This window comes from Salmo trutta, chromosome 27 (assembly GCF_901001165.1).
Source record: "Salmo trutta chromosome 27, fSalTru1.1, whole genome shotgun sequence".
In the NCBI taxonomy this organism is placed as follows: Eukaryota; Metazoa; Chordata; class Actinopteri; order Salmoniformes; family Salmonidae; genus Salmo; species Salmo trutta.
The window spans coordinates 575873-598533 of NC_042983.1; the positions used below are offsets into that span (position 1 = coordinate 575873).

General features: G+C 41.0%; 1 protein-coding gene across 7 annotated transcripts in view; it reads right to left on the reverse strand.

Annotated features, from left to right (window-relative positions):
• The window catches only part of msh3 (mutS homolog 3 (E. coli)), a 153436-nt gene extending 137651 nt beyond the window's left edge, over window positions 1-15785 (reverse strand). For all 7 annotated transcript variants that reach the window (XM_029716201.1, XM_029716199.1, XM_029716200.1 and 4 more), the window contains exons 1-8: window positions 15492-15785; window positions 15131-15245; window positions 9929-10236; window positions 9216-9458; window positions 8957-9073; window positions 8542-8659; window positions 8230-8369; window positions 3782-3948 (exon numbers count right to left, since the gene is read on the reverse strand). In XM_029716201.1, coding sequence (XP_029572061.1) covers window positions 3782-3948; window positions 8230-8369; window positions 8542-8659; window positions 8957-9073; window positions 9216-9458; window positions 9929-10236; window positions 15131-15245; window positions 15492-15650 — 1367 coding nt within the window. In that variant the 5' untranslated portion in view covers window positions 15651-15785. The remainder of the gene's footprint in view (window positions 1-3781; window positions 3949-8229; window positions 8370-8541; window positions 8660-8956; window positions 9074-9215; window positions 9459-9928; window positions 10237-15130; window positions 15246-15491) is intronic.
• Between the last annotated feature and the right edge of the window lie 6876 nt (window positions 15786-22661).

Consider the following 22661-nt stretch of genomic DNA (forward strand, 5'->3'; position numbering starts at 1 on the left):
AGAGTTCATGAAGAGCTATGAATTTTTATATGTTTCATTGTACTGTAAGTTCTATGGATTTATTGTTACAAAGAAACTGTTATTCTGTTCGTAGGACAGTTCAAAGACAAGCGACACAGGAATGCGGCAATATAATTTAGATAAGGTTTTTGATGAGTAGATCCAAGAATGCGTGTGCTTTCATGCTTTTTGTTTGAATGTTTTGGGACATGCAAAGTGAAGTTAATTAGACGATGGGATATACTGGGATTTAGTGCTCTTGGAAGAATAAAAACTGGGTTTAAATCAAAATCTAATTTTATTTGTCACATGCGCCGAATACAACAGGTGTAGACCTTACAGTGAAATGCTTACTTACAAGCCCTTAACCAACAATGCAGTTAAGAAAATACTTAAAAAATAAAATTTAAGTAAGAAGAACAAATAATTAAAAAGCAGATGTTGGTCATGGTTTAAACACTGATCATGGAGTCATTGGTAAACCGATCTACGTTTGTATATCATAGCGGTGAATTTTCTATACTGTTAAGACATGGAATATTTTGTATTTTTATCGTGAAGATTTCTGGTATGTACCATTTGCTAATTGTATTCTTATTGTGGAACTGTAATAAAATCTGATCACTTTTAAATGTAGTTCTCACATTTGAGTAATATTTCTTGAATTATTATTTGGTGAAATGTCTAATGGTAAATGTTATTCACAACATACATAGATAGCAATTATGCTTGGTCTCCAACTGTGCATCTGTAACTCAATAATTTAATGCTCGGCCATTGATTGCAAGATATTAGCTCCTTGTTAGAAATCTATATTATTCAATTACTGCACCCACACTGCTCGCGTGCGCCAACGAGCGTCTGTGTTGCCAAGGGCTAAAATAGAAGCCAGATCTATTTCTGACACAGATTGCGTTGCAAGTCCTGCCTCTCCCATCTCCTCATTGGTTTATAGAAGCAGGTACCCACGTGCCATCTCCTCATTGGTTATACCCACGTGGGGGACTGAAGACGAACGAGGTCAGTGGCGGTAATGCACCTAATTTATGAAAGTTGCCAATCGCAATATAAAGTCAAGAGAAGAAAAAGCATGGAAGGATGAGAGATGATTAGAAACGATTCGATTGACCGTTTTATGTGTGGATTAATTGGTGGAGTAGAGGACCTTGTGCATTTCAGGTAAAATAACAACTCCATGTTTATATCCCAGGACAAATTAGCTAGCAACAGCAAGCTAGCTAAATAGGACAAATTAGCTAACAAGTGCAAGCTAGCTAGCTAAATGTCCATAAATGTCTAATGCTTTTCGACCTGTTCCCAAATTAATATAATTGGTTCAAAGTTTGTTTTGATATTTTAACCTGCGTCTCGTGATCGCGTTTGGAGTGGGGGGACAAAATACATTCATGCACGATGGCGCAGCCGGTTTGGGTTCCGTGTTAGCCTCTTAATAATTGCATAACGGTAAAACCTAGACACGTGCATCTTATAGCATTCCTGGTTCCTCTCTAGGTTTTTGCCTTTCTAGGGAGTTTTTCCTAGCCACCGTGCTTCTACACCATGCTTCTACAGCTGCATTGCTTGCTGTTTGGGGTTTTAGGCTGGGTTTCTGTACAGCACTTTGATATATCAGCTGATGTAAGAAGGGCTATATAAATACATTTGATTCCGAGTGATTCCGAGTTGGTATACCCACTGGATATGATTATGGAGCTTATAGCATTCACATGATAATGGAGTAGGATGGTATATCAGAGTAGGATCATAGACCCCTACTCTAATTCTCTGTCATCCTTAGACAAAGTGAATTTTCACTATTCTACAATTGTAACATGTTAAGCAAAAATGTTCTCCTGAACTTATTTAGGCTTGCCATAACAAAGGGGTTGAATACTTATTTTCACCATAACATTCATATGGGTAGGGTTGCAAAATTCTCCAAATTCCACCCGTGATTTCTAGAAAACCTCACAAGTCCAACACTGACATCAGTGTGTGCATGTGTATGGTTGCAAAATTCCTTTAGCCTGGGAATTGGGGAAAGTTTTCCAGAAATCACGGGTGGAATTTTGCAACCCTACGCATGTGAACGTTACCGTGAAAATGTTAAGGGTCTTACATTTTAGCAGCGTGAAAGACTTGACACAGCACCTACATTGGAACCCTCCCAGGATCTCATTAACTGGTCACTTGACAGCCATGTGACAACCACACAGAGACTGTTACTAAGGGGCCTCTCTGGCTAGCCCACCCCAAAGACAAGTAAAGTTAACGTTAGTAGCACCCGGAGATGCTAAAACACATGTCATCATACAGAAGATGATATACACACAATATAGGGCTCCCGAGTGGCGCAGCGGTCTAAGGCACTGCATTTCAGTGCTAGAGGCGTCACTACAGACCATGGTTCGATTCCAAGCAACCAGCCATGATTGGGAGTCCCATAGGGCGGCGCACAATTGGCCCAGAATCGTCCGGGTTGGGTTTGGCCGGGGTATGCGGTCATTGTAAATAAGAATTTGTTAAATAAAAAATAAAACACCAGGCTAACCATATAAAACAACTTTTACACAATGCACATGAAATTCACAAGGTCAGGAGAATGTGAGATCATCTCCTTTTTGACACACACACACACACACACACACTCTCTTCAACAGAAGAGAGGGCAGAGGAGATGAGGTTAAGAGATTCACACAAACATGGCAGAATGGAATAAGAGAGAAAGCTGTGAAAGAAAGAGATGTCAGAAAATGAGAACAAAGAAAAAGGAAAAAAATGAGTTTAAATGAAAAATGATTGAAAGATGAGGGAGAAAGGGACAGAAATGACAGCAGGTGGGAAGTTGGTCAGAAGAGTGTGAATAGAAAGGGAAAGGGATGGGAGAGAAGGAAAGTTAAGAGTGCAGAAGACATCCCTGCATCCTCTCACTCATAAATGACATCACCCAGAGACTATCAGCAGTGAGGAGTAAATCTTTAGACCAGGGCTGCCCAATCTTGTCCCTGGAGTGCTACCCCCTGGTAAGTTTTCACTCCAACCCCAGTTGTAAGTAAACCAATTTGCTTATGAACCAGCTAATTATCAGAATCAGGTGTGCTAGATTATGGTTGGAGCGAAACCCAAGAACAGGGTTGGGCAGCCATGCTTTACGACTAGTGGAGATGAGAGCCTGACATTACCTTCTCCTCAGTGTTCACAGTCACTTAGAGAACGTACAACACAATGTTTCCTTGTTCACATCCCCTCATGAATTTAAAAAGGAATTGACTGGTGTAATAAATGTAGTGGAAACTCATGCTTACCAAAACAATGACTTTAAATTAACTCTGGGGTAAAGGGTAGATCATAGGAGCGCACCGTGTGTATATCTCTCTCTCTCACTCTCACACACAGACGTTTACTTCCCCCTAGTGTTCAGCACCTAGCACTGCCACCCAGTCAGAGATGGCACAACTGCTGAGGTTGTGCTAAAGGCTGGTCTAGCGGGAAACAACACCACCTGTAGTACACATGCACAACCCCCACGTGGGTTTGAATCCCAGCCCCATCACTATTCTGAATCTCCCTCCCTCCCTCTCACTGCATGCTATAAAATGAAAATACTTTAATATATGCAGAGGTCAGAGCAGAATGTCTATTTTCCAAACCAGCCAGAAACTAGGCTGTTGTTGATGTCCCAGTCTTTTTGGGAGATGCATCACCTTTTCTTTTGTAGCAAACAAAAGCTTTATGCTCTTCAGCAGTCTGAGGAGAATGAGACGTCAGGGTTAGAGGTTACCTGGCAGTGACGATGCTCTGCAGCAGTCTGTGGGAGGAGTCTGAGAGGTCAGAGGGCACCAGGATCTCTACAGGGTTGACCTTTAAGACTCGCCCCTCCAGCTCACAACGCGTTGAGCCGTCCACAAAACAATCCAACAGCACGTCACCTGTACTGGGCTGCACCGCCTAACACACACACACACACACACACATTGAGAGAACGGGTTAAAATATATATTTGTCTCCATTTCAGCACCAATTGGTAGATTCAATTATCTACAAGATCAGAATATTTAGGGTTAGGAAAGTATTTATGGATAATGAAAAATGGTTTTCAAAGCCTTTACATACGAAATATATTGATCAATAAAAAAAAATAGTGGTTCAATCCATAAAATATTGGAAGGTGAGAAAAGTGCACAATAGGAGTTGAATAATAGTCCTATAAATCTACCCTAATCCTCACTAATCATGGAACTGTAATGACAACAGTCCAGTCATTGTGAACTGTGCACCAGGCTCCAGGTTTAAACTGCTAAGTTTGGTCTGAGTTAAATAATGATTCAAATAGGCTGCAGGTACCAAATTATTGCACTACTTTAGCTTAATATTATCCACTATTGATAGCGAACCTCAGGAACAACTACACAGACAGAGGAAAGAAAAGTAAACGGAATGGAATAGAAAATTGAAAAAAAAATAGCTTTTACGCAGAAATGAAAAAGGTGGTTTGATTAATTCTGAAAGCTTCAATATTCAGTTCATCAATGGTAAAATTGGAAGTAATATACAATATCATTATACACTGCATGCGCAATTTTTAGGCAAGTGAGTATTCTGATCTTATCATTATTTCTATTCACATTTTCAAACTCCAAACCATATAAACTTGAATGCTTATTGGATTTAATCATTTTCAGGTGATATGTATTTGTGTAATGAGGGAGGGTGTGGCGAAAGTGAATAACACCTTATTTCAAGGTGTACATAATTATTAGGCAGCCTCATTATCTCAGGTAAAATAAATAAATACATTTTACTGACACTGAAAAGCCAAAAATGTAAAATGCCTTTCAGACGGATGCGACACTCTTTAAATAGCTAAACTATTGAGGTGTGACCACCGGACATTCAAACGTTTTGTTGCGAATAGTCAACTGGGGCGCAAAAAACACATGGGGAAGAAAAGGCGCAAATTAACTGCAGAAGACTTGAGAATAATTAAACGTCAAACTACCAGGAACCCATTATCCTCCAGTCTCACCGTATTCCAGAACTGAAACCCACCTGGAGTGTTCAGAAGTACAAGGTGTCAAGTGCTCAGAGACATGGCCAAGGTCAAGAAGACTGAAACAAGACCACCACTGAATAAGATTCACAAGTTGAAGCGTCAAGATTGGGCAAAGAAATACCTGAAGGTTTTATGGACAAATGAAATGAAAGTGACTCTTGATGGACCAAATGGATGGGCCCATGGCTGGATCAGTAATGGACACAGGGCACCACTTTGAGTCAGGTGCCAGCAAGGTGAAGGAGGTGTACTGGTATGGGCTGCTATCATTGAGGATGTGGTAGTTGGACCTTTTCGGGTTGAAAATGGACTGAAACTCAGCTCCCAAACCTACTGCCAGTTTCTGGAAGATTCTTTCGTCAAACAGTGGTACAGGAAGAAGTCCTCAGCATTCCAGAAGGCCATGATCTTTATGCAGGACAATGCTCCATCACATTCATCCAAGTACTCCACTGCTTGGCTAGCAAGCAAGGGCCTCAAAGATGCCTGAATAATGACCTGGCCCCCTTCCTCACCTGACTTAAATCCTATTGAGAACTTGTGGGCCCTTCTCAAACGTGAGATTTACAGTGATGGAAGACAATACACCTTTTTGAACAGCATTTGGGAGGCTGTGGTTGCTGCTTCAGCGAAAATTGATCATGAACAGATCAAGAAACTGACAGACTCCATGGATGGAAGGCAGTTATTGAAAATAAGGGTGGCTATATTGGTCACTGAATATTTTTGAAAGGCCAAAAATGTTATATAATTGTCATTTTGTATTACTTATCTGTTACACTTACTCTAAAAATTGAGAATAAACAAGTGAGTTGAGAGAAATTATTTTTGTAATTTAGTTGCCTAATAATTCTGCACACTTATATATTTCCCTGAGAAAGACAAAACTCACTTTTCCTTTGTTAAACATTCAGGTTTGAGGTTCAATAACATTTTGGATTGACTGAGAGCATTGTGTTTGTTCAACAATAAAATTAATCCCGAGGAATACAATGCCTAATAATTGTGCACGCAGTGTAATATGGAGAATAGTATGATAAAATATACCCTAATTGCCCGCACTGATCATGAAACTGTGCGATGACAAGTGCCAAGTCTTGCGCCATGCGTCAAGTTCAAAGTAATGGTTTGAGCTCCATAATGATTTAATAAGCTTACTGTACATGTCGTGATTTATTTTTACTATAAATTTGTAATTGGCCTTCATAAAATAGTATCCACTATTACTTGACCCTCAATAACAATGACAGGACAGCATTTACTGAAGAAACAAATAAAGTTAGGCTAAGTCAAACAAAGAGGAATGTAATTCTATGAATGTAAGGAAAGGGAACAAACACTAAATTATTAAATATGTATTACTTATGGTCGCTACTGATAGTGGCTAATAATATTTAACTTATAGCCTACAAATTGAAGAAAACTAGGGCTGGGAATTCACATGGACCTCACGATACGTATTGCGATTCGAAACTGTGATTTGAGGTTCCAAACATATAGCTCACCATATGTCTGAGCAGAGAGACAAGAGTGAGCCATGAGAAAACAAGTTGACTGGCAGCTTCATTAAATAGGACCTGCAAAACACCAGTCTCAACGTCAACAGTGAAGAGGCAACTCCGGGAAGCTGGCCTTCTAGGCGGAGTTGAATTTTTTATTTTTTTAAAGCCATATCTCAGACTGGCCAATAAAAATAAATTAAGATGGGCAAAAGAACAGACAATGGACAGAGGAACTTCCTAGAAGGCCAGCATCCCGGAGTCGCCTCTTCACTGTTGACGTTGAGACTGGTGTTTTGCAGGTACTATTTAATGAAGCTGCCAGTTGAGGCATCTGTTTCTCCAACTAGACACTCTAATGTACTTGTCCACTTGCTCCGTTTTCAGCTGTGCTAACATAATTGCAAAAGGGTTTTCTAATGATCAATTAGCCTTTTAAAATGTTAAACTTGGATTAGCTAACACAACGTGCCATTGGAACACAGGAGTGATGGTTTCTGATAATGGGCCTCTACGCCTTTGTAGATATTCCATAAAAAATAAGAATCAATTCCAGCTACAATAGTCATTTACAACATTAACAATGTCTACACTGTATTTCTGATCAATTTGATGTTATTTTAAATGGACAAAAAAAAATAATGCTTTTCTTAAAAAAAATAAGGACATTTCTAAGTGACCCCAAACTTTTGAACGGTAGTGTACATAGACCGCCACCCCTTGTTTTACCAGAGGCTGCTGTTCTATCCTGCCGATGCATTGTGTAACCTGCCAGCTGTATGTTAATCATGTCGTCGTTCAGCCACGACTCGGTGAAACATAAGATATTACAGTTATTGATGTCCAGTTGGTAGGATATACATGTTTTTAGCTTGTCCAATTTATTTTCCAGCGATTGTACGTTGGCCAGTAGTACGGATGGCAAGGGCAGATTAGCCACTTTTTGGCGGATCCTCACAAGGCACTCCAATCTCTTTCCCTGTTATCTTTTCTGTTTCTTTCTCCTGCAAATGACAGGATGAGGGCCTGTTCGGGTGTCTGGAGTAAATCCCTCTCGTTCCGACTCATTAAAGAGAAACACTTCGTTCAGTTCAAGGTGAGTAATCGCTGTTCTGATTTCCGGAAGCTATTTTCATTCATAAGAGACGGTAGCAGCAACATTATGTACAAAATAAAAGTTAGAGAAAATGCAAAAAACAAACAAACAAAATAGCACGGTTGGTTAAGAGCACATGAAACGGCAGCCATCCTTTCCGGCGCCATCTTCAAGCATAAAGAATACATGTTGATATGTTTTTCCATTTCCTACCATGACTGGTTTCACATTAATGTCCAGTGATAAGGTAAAATATATCTAAAACAATTGTTATTTGGCCTATACACATACACAATCCCCTTATCCAAACGGATTACTCATTTACCTAGCTCTTATCAATTTATAAATTACAGTGCATGGAGTATGCTGTTATTTCTATCGTAAAAAAATTAAGTAAATGCTTTTTCCACTTGGAACCGGCAGGGTCACTCGACTTTATTCATGGTTTCCACATGCGTAAAGAATACGCTTAGAGAGAAAAGTGTGTAAAATGGGGAATGAAGTTCCATTTACGTGCACATAACTCAGGTCTGAATTACCCCACTTTGAGCCCGTGTGCGTACAATTGAGTGGGTACTCACCACCAGCCCAATGATTAGTTGTTTTCTGTGTTTATCCCAGGTCTCACTGAGACAGAGCAGGTAGCTCTCTGGAGGATCTGTCACCACATCATCACACTCTCCCTCCTCCACATCAACCAGACTATGCACTGGGTTGACGTCTGATACCCAGGGTCAAGGGTTAATAAGCACACTATAGTGGAATGAAGTCATCACACACAGGAGGACACTACTGCAGCTGTGAGCAGTTGACTACTCTTATGCCTGGTCCATACATCACCTGTATGGATATGGTAAATAACACAACACACACACCAGCATATGTAAGGATACCCTCCCCCACCAGTGTAGACTTTGTGTAGAGTGCGCTGAGTTGGCGGGTGAACAAAGTGTTCTTATTGGCTCCGGAGGCCTTAATGGCCGACGTCTCTGTCTGCTTCACCACGCCCACCTGAGGTGAGAGAACCAATCACAGTCAATCAAACGTAAATCAGAAACACTAACATCTGTCATCACTGACAAATAATTATTTTTCTTCCTAAATTAATGTCTGAGATTAATAGCATTTGACTGTTAATCTGTGGCAGACAATAACATCACACATAAACAAAGGCTATGGTGACATTTAACAGTTGTATGCCTAAAACATTACATTACTTAAAATACTCTGTCTGCCCTTTGACTTCGATAATGAGTTGCAACAGTAATGGGCCTAACTGGAGAATCTTGAATCTGCCCTGTTCCACACCTTGTAGCCCTGGGAGACAAGGCGTCGTACGTGAACGAACAAGCGATGTGTGGGAATGCTACACGTCATGAAGTTATGGTCCAGGTGACAGAAGATGTTCAGCTGCTTCGCTGCTTTCTACACACACAAACCAGTGACAGATGTTTAGCTCCCTTGCTGCTATCTACATACACACATTGATTAACACACTTCAGGAAGTTATAGTCCAGGTGACAAAATATGTTCAGCTTCTTCGCCGCTCTACGCACACGCCTCTCACCTCTGCGTCCTCTCCAAAGAACCTGTACTTGTATCCACACTCCACAGCCAATAGAGCGTCGTTATGTTGCTCTTTAATCTGCAGGTACTGCTGCTCTAGAGGAGTGTACCCACTCTTAGAGATCCTACAGGGGGCACTGGTCACAGAGACTTCACCCCCTACTCCTGGAGGAGTCTTCATTACACCCCCCCTTCTTATTTTTCTTCCTTCTCCTGGCTTGGCAAACTGAATGAGGCTGAGGGCCTGGGAAGGATCACAACAATAAAGTTTCCATTTAAAGCTGCAATATGTAACTTTTTGGGTGACATGACCAAATTCACATAGAAATGTGTGTTATAGATGTGTCATTCTCATTGAAAGCAAGTAAGAAGCGTTAGATCTGTTATATGTGTACTATTGCTATGCTTCCTGTTCTTAAGTTGAATTTTTGCATCTTTTACTTTCAGTTTTGTACAGCAGCTTCAAACAGCTGAAAATACAATATTTTTGGTTATGGAGAACATATTTCACAGCAGTGTATATGGTACAATGATTCTTTACACTATACTTGCTTCTTTTGTCACAAACTTAAATTAAGCAAAGTATTAGAATTTTAGCAAATAGTTAATGCCGGAGCGATTTCTACATAGAGCAACTTTAACATACAGTTTCAAACTCACAGAATACAATTAATTAGAAGAAAATCAAAGAGAAAGGTGATGATGATCACCTACCTGTTTTTTGGTTGATGGCTCTGGACTCCGCCACTCCTCTTCACTTTTCTGTCTCTCTTGATCACCAGTCATTTCCCCGTGGACCACAGCCTCCCTACCTCCTACATCCCCAGGCCCATTACCTCCATGAGCACACCCACCGCCTACGTTACCAGGCCTACCACCTGCATCCCCAGGCCCGCCACCCGCATTCCGGGGCCCAGGAAGGCCTCTGCCTTGGGGCTCACTAGGGCAGACGAAGCCCTTCAGTCTCTCCAGGGTGGAAGAGGAGAGGATGCCTGCCCCTCGAGAGGAGGGGACCATGATTTCTGATAGGAGAAAGGGATAAGAGTTGAAATGAAAACTGGTAGTGGCTGTGTAAACAAACCCAAAGTGTGGATTGCAGGCAAATTGAACTATTTCAAAGTACATATTTATACACTCTCCTTCAAGGTAAATCATTTTCTAATTTGGGTTAACATTTTCAGGGGGGTGCCTACTATAATTCTGAGTGTGGACTGGACAAGCCTCCACTCTCTAATTTGAAGCTTCCAAAATAGTTAACAGCTCCTTTACATGTCAGAATGTTGAATAAACTTCATTTGAAGTTAGTCTACCTAGTGTCCACTGATTTCATCCTTATATTGTTGGAAATTTGAAATAAAATATCCACAGGAAAGTATTATTAAATCGCACTTCAAAATGAGTTTCTGTTGCTGGCTCTCACAGCTTGTTCGTTAATCATGTGCACAAGCAAGTACATGCACGGATACACGTGCACAACGTAAGTACATGCACACATACCTACCAAGCTCTTGTAGGTGTTTATATGGTTTTGCCCATGTGCCAGGAGACTGAAATCTCAACGGCAGTACCAGTGTTTTGAAAAGTCGGTTTAATAATACTTTCCTGTAGATATTTTGTATAAAATTTTTAGAGGCATAAGGACCAACCGCCCAGACAAACGGTAGAGTAAGCTCAAATAACATTTTATTCATCATTCTGGCTTATAGCAGTTGTCAGAGGAAACAACTACCTTGTCTTAGCTGATTAGCTGTTGTTGTCTTACCCATTGTTGTCTTAGCTAGCTCTCCCAATCAATACCTGTGATTGCTTTATGCCTCGCTTTATGTCTCTCTCAAATGTCAATATGCCTTGTATACTGTTGTTTAGGATAGTTTATTGTTTTAGTTTTCTGCGGAGCCCCTAGTCCCACTCAACATGCCTCAGATCCTCTTTTGTCCCACCTCCCACACATGCGATGACCTCACCGCATAAGTAGTGCGTCCAGAGATGCAACCTCTCTTATCTTCACTCAATGCCTAGGTTTACCTCCACTGTACCCGCACCCTACCATACCTGTCTGTACATTATGCCCTGCATTATCCTACCACACCCAGAAATCTGCTCCTATTATTCTTTGTCCCCAACGCACTGGACGACCAGTTTTGATAGCCTTTAGCCGTACCCTCCTCCTACTCCTCCTCTGTTCCTCGGGTGATGTGGAGGTTAACCCAGGCACTCTCATTTGTTGACTTCTGTAATGGTAAAAGCCTTGGTTTCATGCATGTTAACATCAGAAGCCTCCTCCCTAAGTTTGTTTTACTCACTGCTTTAGCACACTCCGCCAACCCTGATGTCCTTGCTGTGTCTGAATCCTGGCTTAGGAAGGCCACCAAAAATTCTGAGATTTCCATCCCCAACATTTTCCATCAAGATAGAACTGCCGACAGGGGAGGAGTTGCAATCTACTGCAGAGATAGCCAGCAAAGTTCTGTCATACTTTCCAGGTCTATGCCTAAACAGTTCGAGCATCTAATTAAAAAAATGTATCTCTCCAGAAATAAGTCTCACTGTTGCCGCCTGTTATAGACCACCCTCAGCTCCCAGCAGTGCCCTGGATTCATATGTGAATTGATTGCCCCCCATCTATCTTCAGAGTTTGTTCTGTTAAGTGACCTAAACTGGGATATGCTTAACACCCCGGCATTCCTACAATCTAAGATAGATGCCCTCAATCTCACACAAATGATCAAGGAACCCACCAGGTACAACCCTAAATCCGTAAACATGGGCACCCTCATAGATATTATCCTGACCAACTTGACCTCCAAATACACCTCTACTGTTTTCAATCAGGATCTCAGCGACCACTGCCTCATTGCCTGCATCCGCTATGGGTCTGCGGTCAAGCGACCACCACTCATCACTGTCAAACGCTCCCTAAAACACTTCTGTGAGCAGGCCTTTCTAATAGAGGTCGACCGATTAATCGGAATGGCCGATTAATTAGGGCCGATTTCAAGTTTTCATAACAATCGATAATCGGTATTTTTGGCCATCGATTTGCCAATATAAAAAAATATATGTTTTGTTTTTTGTTTTTTTAAACCTTTATTTAACTAGGCAAGTCAGTTAAAGAACACATTCTTATTTTCAATGACGGCCTAGGAACGGTGGGTTAACTGCCTTGTTCAGGGGCAGAACGACAGATTTTTACCTTTTCAGCTTGGGGATGCAACCTTACGTTAACTAGCCCAACGCTCTAACCACCTGCTTTACGTTGCCAAGGTAAGTTGCTAGCTAGCATTAAACTTATCTTATAAAAAAACTATCAATCAATCATAAACACTAGTTCACTACACATGGTTGATGATATTACTAGTTTATCTAGCCTGTCCTGCTTTGCATATAATCGATGTGGTGCGCATTCCCGAAAAAGGACTGTCTTTGCTCCGACGTGTACCTAACAATAAACGTCAATGTCTTTCTTAAAATCAATACACAAGTATATATTTTTAAACCTGCATATTCAGTTAATATTGCCTGCTAACATGAATTTCTTTTAACTAGGGAAAATGTGTCACTTCTCTTGCAAACAGAGTCAGGGTATATGCAGCAGTTTGGGCCGCCTGGCTTGTTACGAACTGTGAAGACTATTTCTTCCTAACAAAGACAGCTGACTTCGCCAAACGGGGATGATTTAACAAAAGCTCATTTGCGAAAAAAAGCACAATCGTTGCACGACTGTACCTAACCATAAACATCAATGCCTTTCTTAAAATCAATACACAGAAGTATATATTTTTAAACCTGCATATTTAGCTAAAAGAAATCCAGGTTAGCAGGCAATATTAACCAGGTGAAATTGTGTCAGTTCTCTTGCGTTCGTTGCACGCAGAATCAGGGTATACAGAATCTGGCTCGTTGCGAACTAATTTGCCAGAATTTTACGGAACTATGAAATAACACTGTAGGTTGTGCATAACAGGAATATTTAGATTTATGGATGCCACCCGTTAGATAAAATACGGAACGGTTCCGTATGTCACTGAAAGAATAATGTTTTCGAGATGATAGTTTCCGGATTTGACCATATTAATGACCTAAGGTTTATTATATTATAGTTAAGTCTATGATTTGATATTTGATAGAGCAGTCTGACTGAGCGGTGGTAGGCAGCAGCAGGCTCGTAATAGTCAAAGGTATATGGTTTAGAGAGAAATAGTCGACGCGTCATAATTCCTGTAATAACTTGCGGCTGAACTTGAAAGGGGTTCCTTCGTTATTTTACCGTTCATGTCTTCCATAGAGAATGTCTTGATCTACTTCAAATAAGGTCTGTGTTTTGTGCTTAAACCGCCTCGACGTTTGGATACCCATGTAAATCTCACTAGGTAACGTTTGTCAACATATTTTCATAAATCCACTCTACAAAAAAATGTATCTTCGCTTATATTGATCAGAGTTATATCCTATGGATATCTACACAGTTATAAAATTGGCAAGGTGGTGTAAGCCTAAACCAAACACAGACCTTATTTTAAGTTAATCTAAAAATATCCTATGGAATAAATGAAGGAACCGCTTTTCAGATTTTGCTAGAAGGTGTCATGGGAATTATGACTCGCACTTTGGTAGTCAATTCTTACCATGCCCATTATTAAAATAGGATTTCCTGCATATAGAAATTACAGTTTTTGTTTTCAGCATTCATCACAGGCAACTTAAACTCTATTTTTATTATTCAAACAGTTGAGAGTATTTGTCTTCTAAGCAGACTCTTCAGTATCGTTGTCACTTCAGAGCTGTGTGTGTGTGTGTGTGTGTGTGTGTGTGTGATATATACATATTATAAAAATCATAATAATAGTCGGCCGATTAATCGGTATCGGCTTTTTGGCCCTCCAATAATCGGTATCGGCGTTGAAAAATCATAAATCGGTCGACCTCTACTTTCTAATCGACCTGGCCCAGGTATCATGGAAGGATATTGACTTCATCCTGTCAGTAGAGGATGCCTGATCATTCTTTAAAAGTAATTTCCTCACCACCTCAAATAAGCATGCCCCTTTCAAAAAATGTAGAACTAAGAACAGATATATCCCTTGGTTCACTCCAGACCTGACTGCCCTCAACCAGCACAAAAACTTCCTGTGGCAGACTGCACTAGCATCGAATAGTCCCCGCGATATGCAACTTTTCAGGGAAGTCAGGAACCAATACACGCAGTCAGTCAGGAAAGCAAAGGCTAGCTTTTTCAAACAGAAATTTGCACCCTGTAGCTCTAACTCCAAAAAGGTTTGGGACACTGTAAAGTCCATGGAGAATAAGAGCACCTCCTCCCAGCTGCCCACTACACTAGAAAGAGAGGGTCCAGATTGTCTAGCCCAGCTGATTTGTATGGGTCCAGGTTTTGCAGCTCTTTCAGGACATCTGCTATCTGGTTTTGGGTGAAGGAGAGGCTTGGGCAAGTAGCTGCGGGGAGCTAAATATACTTTTTTTTCTATTGTGTTATTGACTGTACGTTTGTTTATTCCATGTGTAATGCTGTGTTGTTTTTGTCGCACTGCTTTGCTTTATCTTGGCCAGGTTGCAGTTGTAAATGAGAACTTGTTCTCAACTGGCCTACCTGGTTAAATAAAGGTGAAATAAAACATTTAAAAATAAAAACATTCCAAGTAATTATATTGCTTTGTTTCAGACTGAGACCTTGCTATCAAGTCTGATGTATTATGGTGCTTTCAAGACAACTCTGAAAATCGCAACCTCTGATAAACGTATGCAACAACAAAAAAGCGTGAAGCTTCCTATTGGTTGATTTTGATACTTTTCAAGTGGGAAACTCAGTTCTCATCTTTCTCAACGAGTTTCCAAGTCAGAAATGTCAGCGTTTCCGGGTTCCGAGTTGTCTTGAACACGGCATTTGGCTAGGGTGCTCACCATTGACACGCCAGGATATGACCTCACAGTTCATGTCCTCCTTTTCCTGTCCATTATGGGCCAATTTGGCTCGTTTCCATAATGACCCACGATTATTATTCGGAGAATGCTTATGCTGCAGAATACAGAGAACACAGTAGAGGGAAATAGAATACAACTTAATTCATAGTGTGCAACACAATTGATATAGGTGTGTGTGAGAGCAAGGAAGTAACGTTAGCTAACAACAATAGTTACATGCAAAGTATAAAGCCATTGCGTTCTCACAACTCTGTCATGTACTTTGATTGAGCTATGTCTGAGTTAAATGTTTTATTTGTATACAGTTACACAATAACATTCGCACTGTCTGTGTCCTTACCTTTCCTCTAGGTCCTGGTTTCAGCCCAGCACATAGCTCAACAGAGTTACCGATAATACCGGATTGAACGTTTCTGTCAGAGGCACTGCTGCTCAACCCGCCGAAGTAGCTACTTATGGATGTCTGGGTAGTGCAGGATTTCTTGATTGATTTAGGCATTTTCACAGATATTTAGCGAATATAAAGTCTCATGCATAACGAAAAATTAATTAATTGCATGCTTTGTTTCAGCTTCGATATTTGCGAATACGCGAGTCTTTTCCTCGCTTCTTCTTCTTTAAATTTGTACTGGCGGATGGCAACCAACTGAAAAGTGTATACAGCGCCACCTATCGCCTACTGTTAAGGAGTGCGAATTCATTACACTTTGTGAGACGAAAAAGGGAAGATAAATTGCCCCAGGAGGGTGCTGGGTGCTGCCGGATAAGCCACCAATCACCCCATTAAAAGGTGAAACATCTTACCAATCACACAATTCATATGGTGAATGTGGTATCCCATGTGGTACGCGTTACCTCTGAAAAGTGATTCAAACCACACATCGTACTGTGTACGCGACCCTTTCAATGGTGATTTTAACTGAAAGTCCGCATTTCACTATAGAAGCCACACCCAAAGTTTTCCCGGGAGTTTTTAGAGACAAATTCCTTGGTTTCGCGTGAAATTGTCTTTGAGCTGTATTTACCAATATTTACTATACAGAAAGCCCTTATACAGAAAGTTCTTCTACAACTGAATTATGTCATTGGCAAGTATGGTTCTTTATAAAAGCAGGATTTAATTATAACTTGGAGAGCTGTTTAGATGCTGATTTTCATAATTGCATAGTACCTGAGCTAGCTAATATAGCTAGTATCACCTAAAGCATGTTAGTTACAGTAGCTAGCTATAAAAAGATTAGCTAGCTATCCTCATCACGCTAAATATAATTTCTTTGTTCCCATTCCACGCAATGACATCTCCCATCACTCAAGGTATCTTAAACAATTCCCTTCAATGTTTGTCTCAAAAGAATAAGTAAAACACTACAACAGGTGAAATATTTAGTCAGATTAGCTAGCTACTTGTCATTTGTTTTTTATAGGGGAAATCAGCCATTTCTAGTTCAATTTTTGGACTTTTAAATTAATGATATGTACCCATTGAGTCTTGAATATATAACTTATAAATGCCTTGTGAGCTTATTTCAACTGTCATACCCCACCAGAACCCCAAATAAAAGCTTGTTTTACTCCAATGTTTGTTAACAAAGTAAATGTAAACAAACACTGTATAGCCTCAAGCTGTAACATTGATGGTCAGTCCTTGCATCCATAGCCCTTGCTATGAATTTGATTGGTAACATTTCTCCAGCCTCGTTCCATAGCTTTTTAACCAAACAGGAACACGGTAGATGCTTTATTCTACTGCTGATTGCAGCTTTAAGTGCATTTCATATGCTTCATATTGTAACCTGCAATAGGTGAGTGCAGTATAATGAAAAGACTGGCTCCTACTACAATGACCAAGGGCTTGGTCTTGCTGGCAAAGGCTAACTACCATCCAGTTAGATAAAAAAAAGGCCTGAAGGCTCTTGCTCAAAGACTAGGAAACACTTACATGTTGCAATTTAATATTTCATATATCTTTGTTGTTGTAGGAAGAAACCTTATAACGGCTAACATCAGGGGTACCCTTGTGTCTTATCATGAACAGGGTATGAAAAGGAAGTCCTCAGCCCTGGTGACAGAGGCTGCCGTGGCTACAGGAATACCTGTGACTGTAGTAATAGTATGAAATGGAGGGAAGGGGTGGGGTGGGTGGGGTGTGAGAGGGAGGTGGAATTAGGGATTTGTGACTACAGGGTTGGTGGATTTTGAGGGGTTAGTGGAAAGGGGGATTGGGGGGACAAATTGATTTTGGGGAAATAAATGCGTTCTGATACCCTGCATCCAGAAGTGTTCACACTTTCATTTCACCTCATGCATTTAAAAGCATTGGATTGGTGCAAGCATAATGGGGAGACATTCCACCACAGCACAAGACAACTGAACGACCCCAGGCCAAGTGTTTTCTTTCCTAACCCCCTGTATTATTAGAATATTGTAAAATAAAGAATAAACAATCCACCACTTAAAACACTGCTTATTAGGCAGGATCAGGCAACAGTGTAAAATCATGTTTAATTACGGTACTATAAACTGCATTTTATCAACACAGAAGTTATACAATGTTATGCTTGAATGTTTTTAGTTGAGTTACATCTAACAACAATGATTTCCTTTCTAATTACAGAACTGGATTGGTAACTATGGGTGTTCACTTAATACCTCCTGCAACACCCGGCGACGCAAAGCTGCTGGTTATAAGCGCAGCGTCTCTGTCTATAACTTGTTTTGCGCAGTGGTGCTGAAGGGTAAAGGTATGAATTCTCAGATTAATGTTTATTCCAACATAAAAAAATGTAGTCCTACATTCAGATGTGAAATGTTGATAATTGCTCTATCACTTTCACCTCTCCATTCAATAATGCGTCTTTCCACAGGAATCATTAGTTAGTCAGAAAAATATGATATATTCCTCATTTCAAATAAGACTGTTTCCCGCTGGATTATTTTTAAAGTAAGAGTATTATTTAAATAATGATATTAACTGATAATTCCAACATGTTTTAAGCAGACCACCATAGTGCCTGTGCCCAAGAACACTAAGGTAATCTGCCTAAATGACTACCGACTCGTAGCACTCACGTCTGTAGCCACGAAGTGCTTTGAAAGGCTGGTCATGGCTCACATCAACACCATCATCCCAGAAACCCTAGACCCACTCCAATTTGCATACCGCCCCAACAGATCCACAGATGATGCCATCTCTATTGCACTCCACACTACCCTTTTCCACCTGGACAAAAGGAACACCTATGTGTGAATGCTATTCATTGACTACAGCTCAGCGTTCAACACCATAGTGCCCTCAAAGCTAAGGACCCTGGGACTAAACACCTCCCTCTGAAACTGGATCCTGGACTTCCTGACAGGCCGCCCCCAGGTGGTAAGGGTAGATAACAACAAATCCGCCACTCTGATCCTCAACACAGGAGCTCCTCAGGGGTGCGTGCTCAGCCCCCTCCTGTACTCCCTGTTCACTCATGACTGCACGGCCAGGCACAACTCCAACACGATCATTCAATTTGCCGATGACACAACAGTGATAGGCCTGATCACCGACAACAATGAGACAGCCTATAGGGAGACAGCCTATACAGTCATGAAGCGGGCACGACAAAACCTATTCCCCCCTCAGGAGACTGAAAAGATTTGGCATTGGTCCTCAGATCCTCAAAAGGTTCTACAGCTGCACCATCGAGAGCATCCTGACTGGTTGCATCATTGCCTGGTATGGCAACTGCTCGGCCTCCGACCGCAAGGCACTACAGAGGGTAGTGCAAACGGCCCAGTACATCACTGAAGCCAAGCTTCCTGCCATCCAGGACCTCTATACCAGGCGGTGTCAGAGGAAGGCCCTAAAAATTGTCATAGACTCCAGCAACCCTAGTCATAGACTGTTCTCCCTGCTACTACACGGCAAGTGGTACCGGAGTGCCAAGTCTAGGTCCAAGAGGCTTCTAAATAGCTTCTACCCCCAAGTCATAAGACTCCTGAACATCTAGTCAAATGGCTACCCAGACTATTCGCATTGCCCCCCCCCCCTCCCTCCACACCACTGCCTCTCTCTGTTGTCATCTATGCATAGTAACTTTAATTAACTTTTCCTACATGTGTATATACTACCTCAACTAACCGGTGCCCCCGCACATTGACTCTGTACCGGCACCCCCCTGTATATATTGTTATTTTTCACTGCTGCTCTTTAATTACTTGTTACTTTTATCTCTTATTCTTATCCATATTTTTTTAACTGCACTGTCGGTTAGGGGCTCATAAGTAAGCATTTCACTAAGATCTACACCTGTTGTATTCGGCGCATGTGACTAATAAAATTTTATTTGATAACTGGCCAATTACATATTTTTTGGGGTGTTTTTATCCAGATTCACTACTACTAAAAATAATAATTCATTTTAATTTGGCAGATGTCTTTTAGGACACTCAAGGACATCTTGCATTAAAATTAGGCCTACATAAAATTAAATGCTATACATGAAGTCATAAAATCAAGTGCATCGATCAACAAAAATATAAAATCTAAACAATCTAAAATCAAAGGTCCAGATAAAAAGAGGGAGGGGTTGGGAAGAGGATACAAACCCGGTTTAGGGTAAGGGTTTGGTTTAAGGTGGTAGGCTACCCAGTTTAGGGTTAGGAATAAGAGCTAAGGGCCCCGGCACCCATTGTGGAATGGAGGGAGACGAGACCAGAAGAGGAGGAGCGGGAGGGAGGGAGCATAGATTGGGAGGAGATCAGAGAGGTAGGTGGGTGCCAGGTTGTGGAGGGCTTTGTAGGTGAGAAGGAGTATTTTACCGTTAATACAGGGTTGCACATGGAGCCAGGATTGGTTTGATTTGTTCAGTTGATCTGGTGCTGGTGTGGATTCTGGCTGCGGAGTTCAGAACCAGTTGTAAGTCTGTTGATGAGGTTGGTGGGGATCTGGTGAGGAGAGTGTTACACTAGTCTAGACAGGAAGTAACCAAGGCATGGATGAGGGTTTCGGTGCTGGAGTGTGACAGTGAGGGGTGGAGCCTGGAGATATTGCGGAGGTGGAGGAATGCTGTCCAGGTGCTGGTTTTTATGTGGGGTTTGAAAGAGAGGGAACTATCCAGGGAGACTTTTGACGTGTTTACAGAGGGACGGGGAAACCATCTGTGGTGATGCTTGGAGAGAGTGGATTTAGAGCCGATGAGCATGACCTCTGTCTTGTTGCTGTTGAGTTTGAGGAGGTTCATGCTCATCCAGCTCTGGATGTCCTGAAGGCAGCTGATGAGGGAGGGGAGTGGTGGGATTGGTGGAGAGGTAGAGCTGGGTGTCATCAGCATAGCAGTGGGAGTGAACTTTATGTTGCCTGATCTCGCCCAGGGATAGGAGGAATATGGATTTTTCTGACAATAAGCATTCATGTTTGAGGAAGGTTTTTGCACATTAATGAGTGATTTACATGAATGAGGTCTATGGTTTCAAAGTGAAATGTATTCAAAAATCTATTACTTAAAACTATGCGGTTCACTACAAATCACTTATCAATCCATAATCATTTAGCAGTTGTGAGATGGATGCCCATGTAAGTAGTAATGGCAGCGGATCTAGTCACACTGCATCAAGCTGGCCTCAAACCTATATAACTAGTACACAGTAATAAATGCAGTATCAACATTGTTCTATAAACAGGACTTCAAATCTTTTCATAATTTATCTAAGGATGAAAAACAAGCTTTGCTTGATTTACAATCCGATACGTCAGTCCTTATTCGTCCTGCTGATAAGGGTGGGTCGGTTGTACTCATGGATAGGACAGCTTATGTAAATGAGTGTCATAGACAACTGCTTGACAACACCTTTTACAAGAAACTCAGAAGTGACCCTACTTCCCAATTTCAGAATACTATCTTTACTGTCCTAGATGGTTATTTAAATTCTGGTCAGATAACCAAAAAATAATATGACTTTCTGGCCATTCAACACCCTAAAATTGCCACTTTCTATACTTTGCCGAAATTACACAAGAATGTTACAAACCCTCCAGGGCGCCCTATTGTAGCGGGCATTGATGCAATAACGGCCCCTCTATCTACTTTTGTTGACTTTTTTATTAGACCACTCGCAGAACAGCTCCCCTCCTTTGTAAAGGACACCAACAGTATGATCTCTATCATTGAATCTCTTGATCCTCTGCCTGAGAACACCTTGTTAGTTACTTTTGATGTTGAGTCGTTATACACAAATATTCCACACGAGGGCGGTATTGAAGCCATGGAACATTTTCTTCTGCAACGTGACCCTAATGAACTACCTTCCAGTGCCTGCATTATAACATTGGCTGAAATAGTACTCACACACAACTACTTCATGTTTCTAAATGATTTCTTTATTCAGACGAAGGGTACTGCTATGGGATCCCCCATGGCTCCTAACTATGCTAATTTGTATGTAGGTTACATGGAGAAACAATCCATTTTCAACCCTCTCAAAAATGTTTTCTTGCCTAACATCATTATTTGGAAACGGTATATTGACGATATTTTTGTTCTATGGAGGGGTGATGCAGAACTGCTCCAGGCGTTTTATACTTTTCTTAACTCCTGTTCTGAACATTTGAGATTTACTATGCAATCTGATACACGTCAAATCAGTTTTCTTGATCTTCTGATCTTGTGTGAAGATAATGTTTTATACACTGATCTTTACAGGAAACCTACTGATCGTAACAGTTTGTTGAGGGCTGATAGTTGTCACCCACTTCCCTTAAAAAATAGTTTGCCCTACAGCCAATTCTGTTGAATCAAAAGAATTTGTATAAAACAATCAGATTTCGACAGAAATATGGCTGAGACGCAGGAGAAGTTCAAGGAGAGGGGGTACAACAATGATCAGATTAATATTGCCATTGAGAAAATTCAAAACAAAACGAGACATGACCTTTTTCAAGGTCAGTCTCGCAAAAAGACGCATTCTTGCATTCTCACTACCCGCTATTCAAAGTGCTCTGAACAAATTAAAGGAATCGTTCACAAACATTGGCACATTCTGAAATATGATGATAGTCTCGGTAATGTGTTTTCTGATCTTCCCCTGGTCGTATTCTCGCGGGGCAGAAATCTCAGAGACCAATTGGTACACTCTGATTTACCACCCCAAGATATTCCTGAACAACGTCTATTTGCGCCCACACTGGATGGAAATTACAAGTGTAATGGCTGTGCTCAATGCAATGGCACTTATAAATGTAGATCCTTCAAACACCCCCAAACAGGGAAATCTATCCCAATTAAAGGTGTTATTACGTGTTCCACTAAGGCAGTTATTTATCTTATAACTTGTCCCTGTGGTAAAAATTATGTGGGTAAAACAAAGCGTGAATTAAAAGTACGTATCTCAGAGCCTCGTAGCACCATTAGGTGCAAAAACTTGACTTACCCAGTTGCGGCCCACTTTTTGGAAGCAAACCATTCGATTTCGTCTCTGCGTTATATTGGCATCGAACATGTCACCCTTCCTAGGAGAGGGGGTAACCTTGATA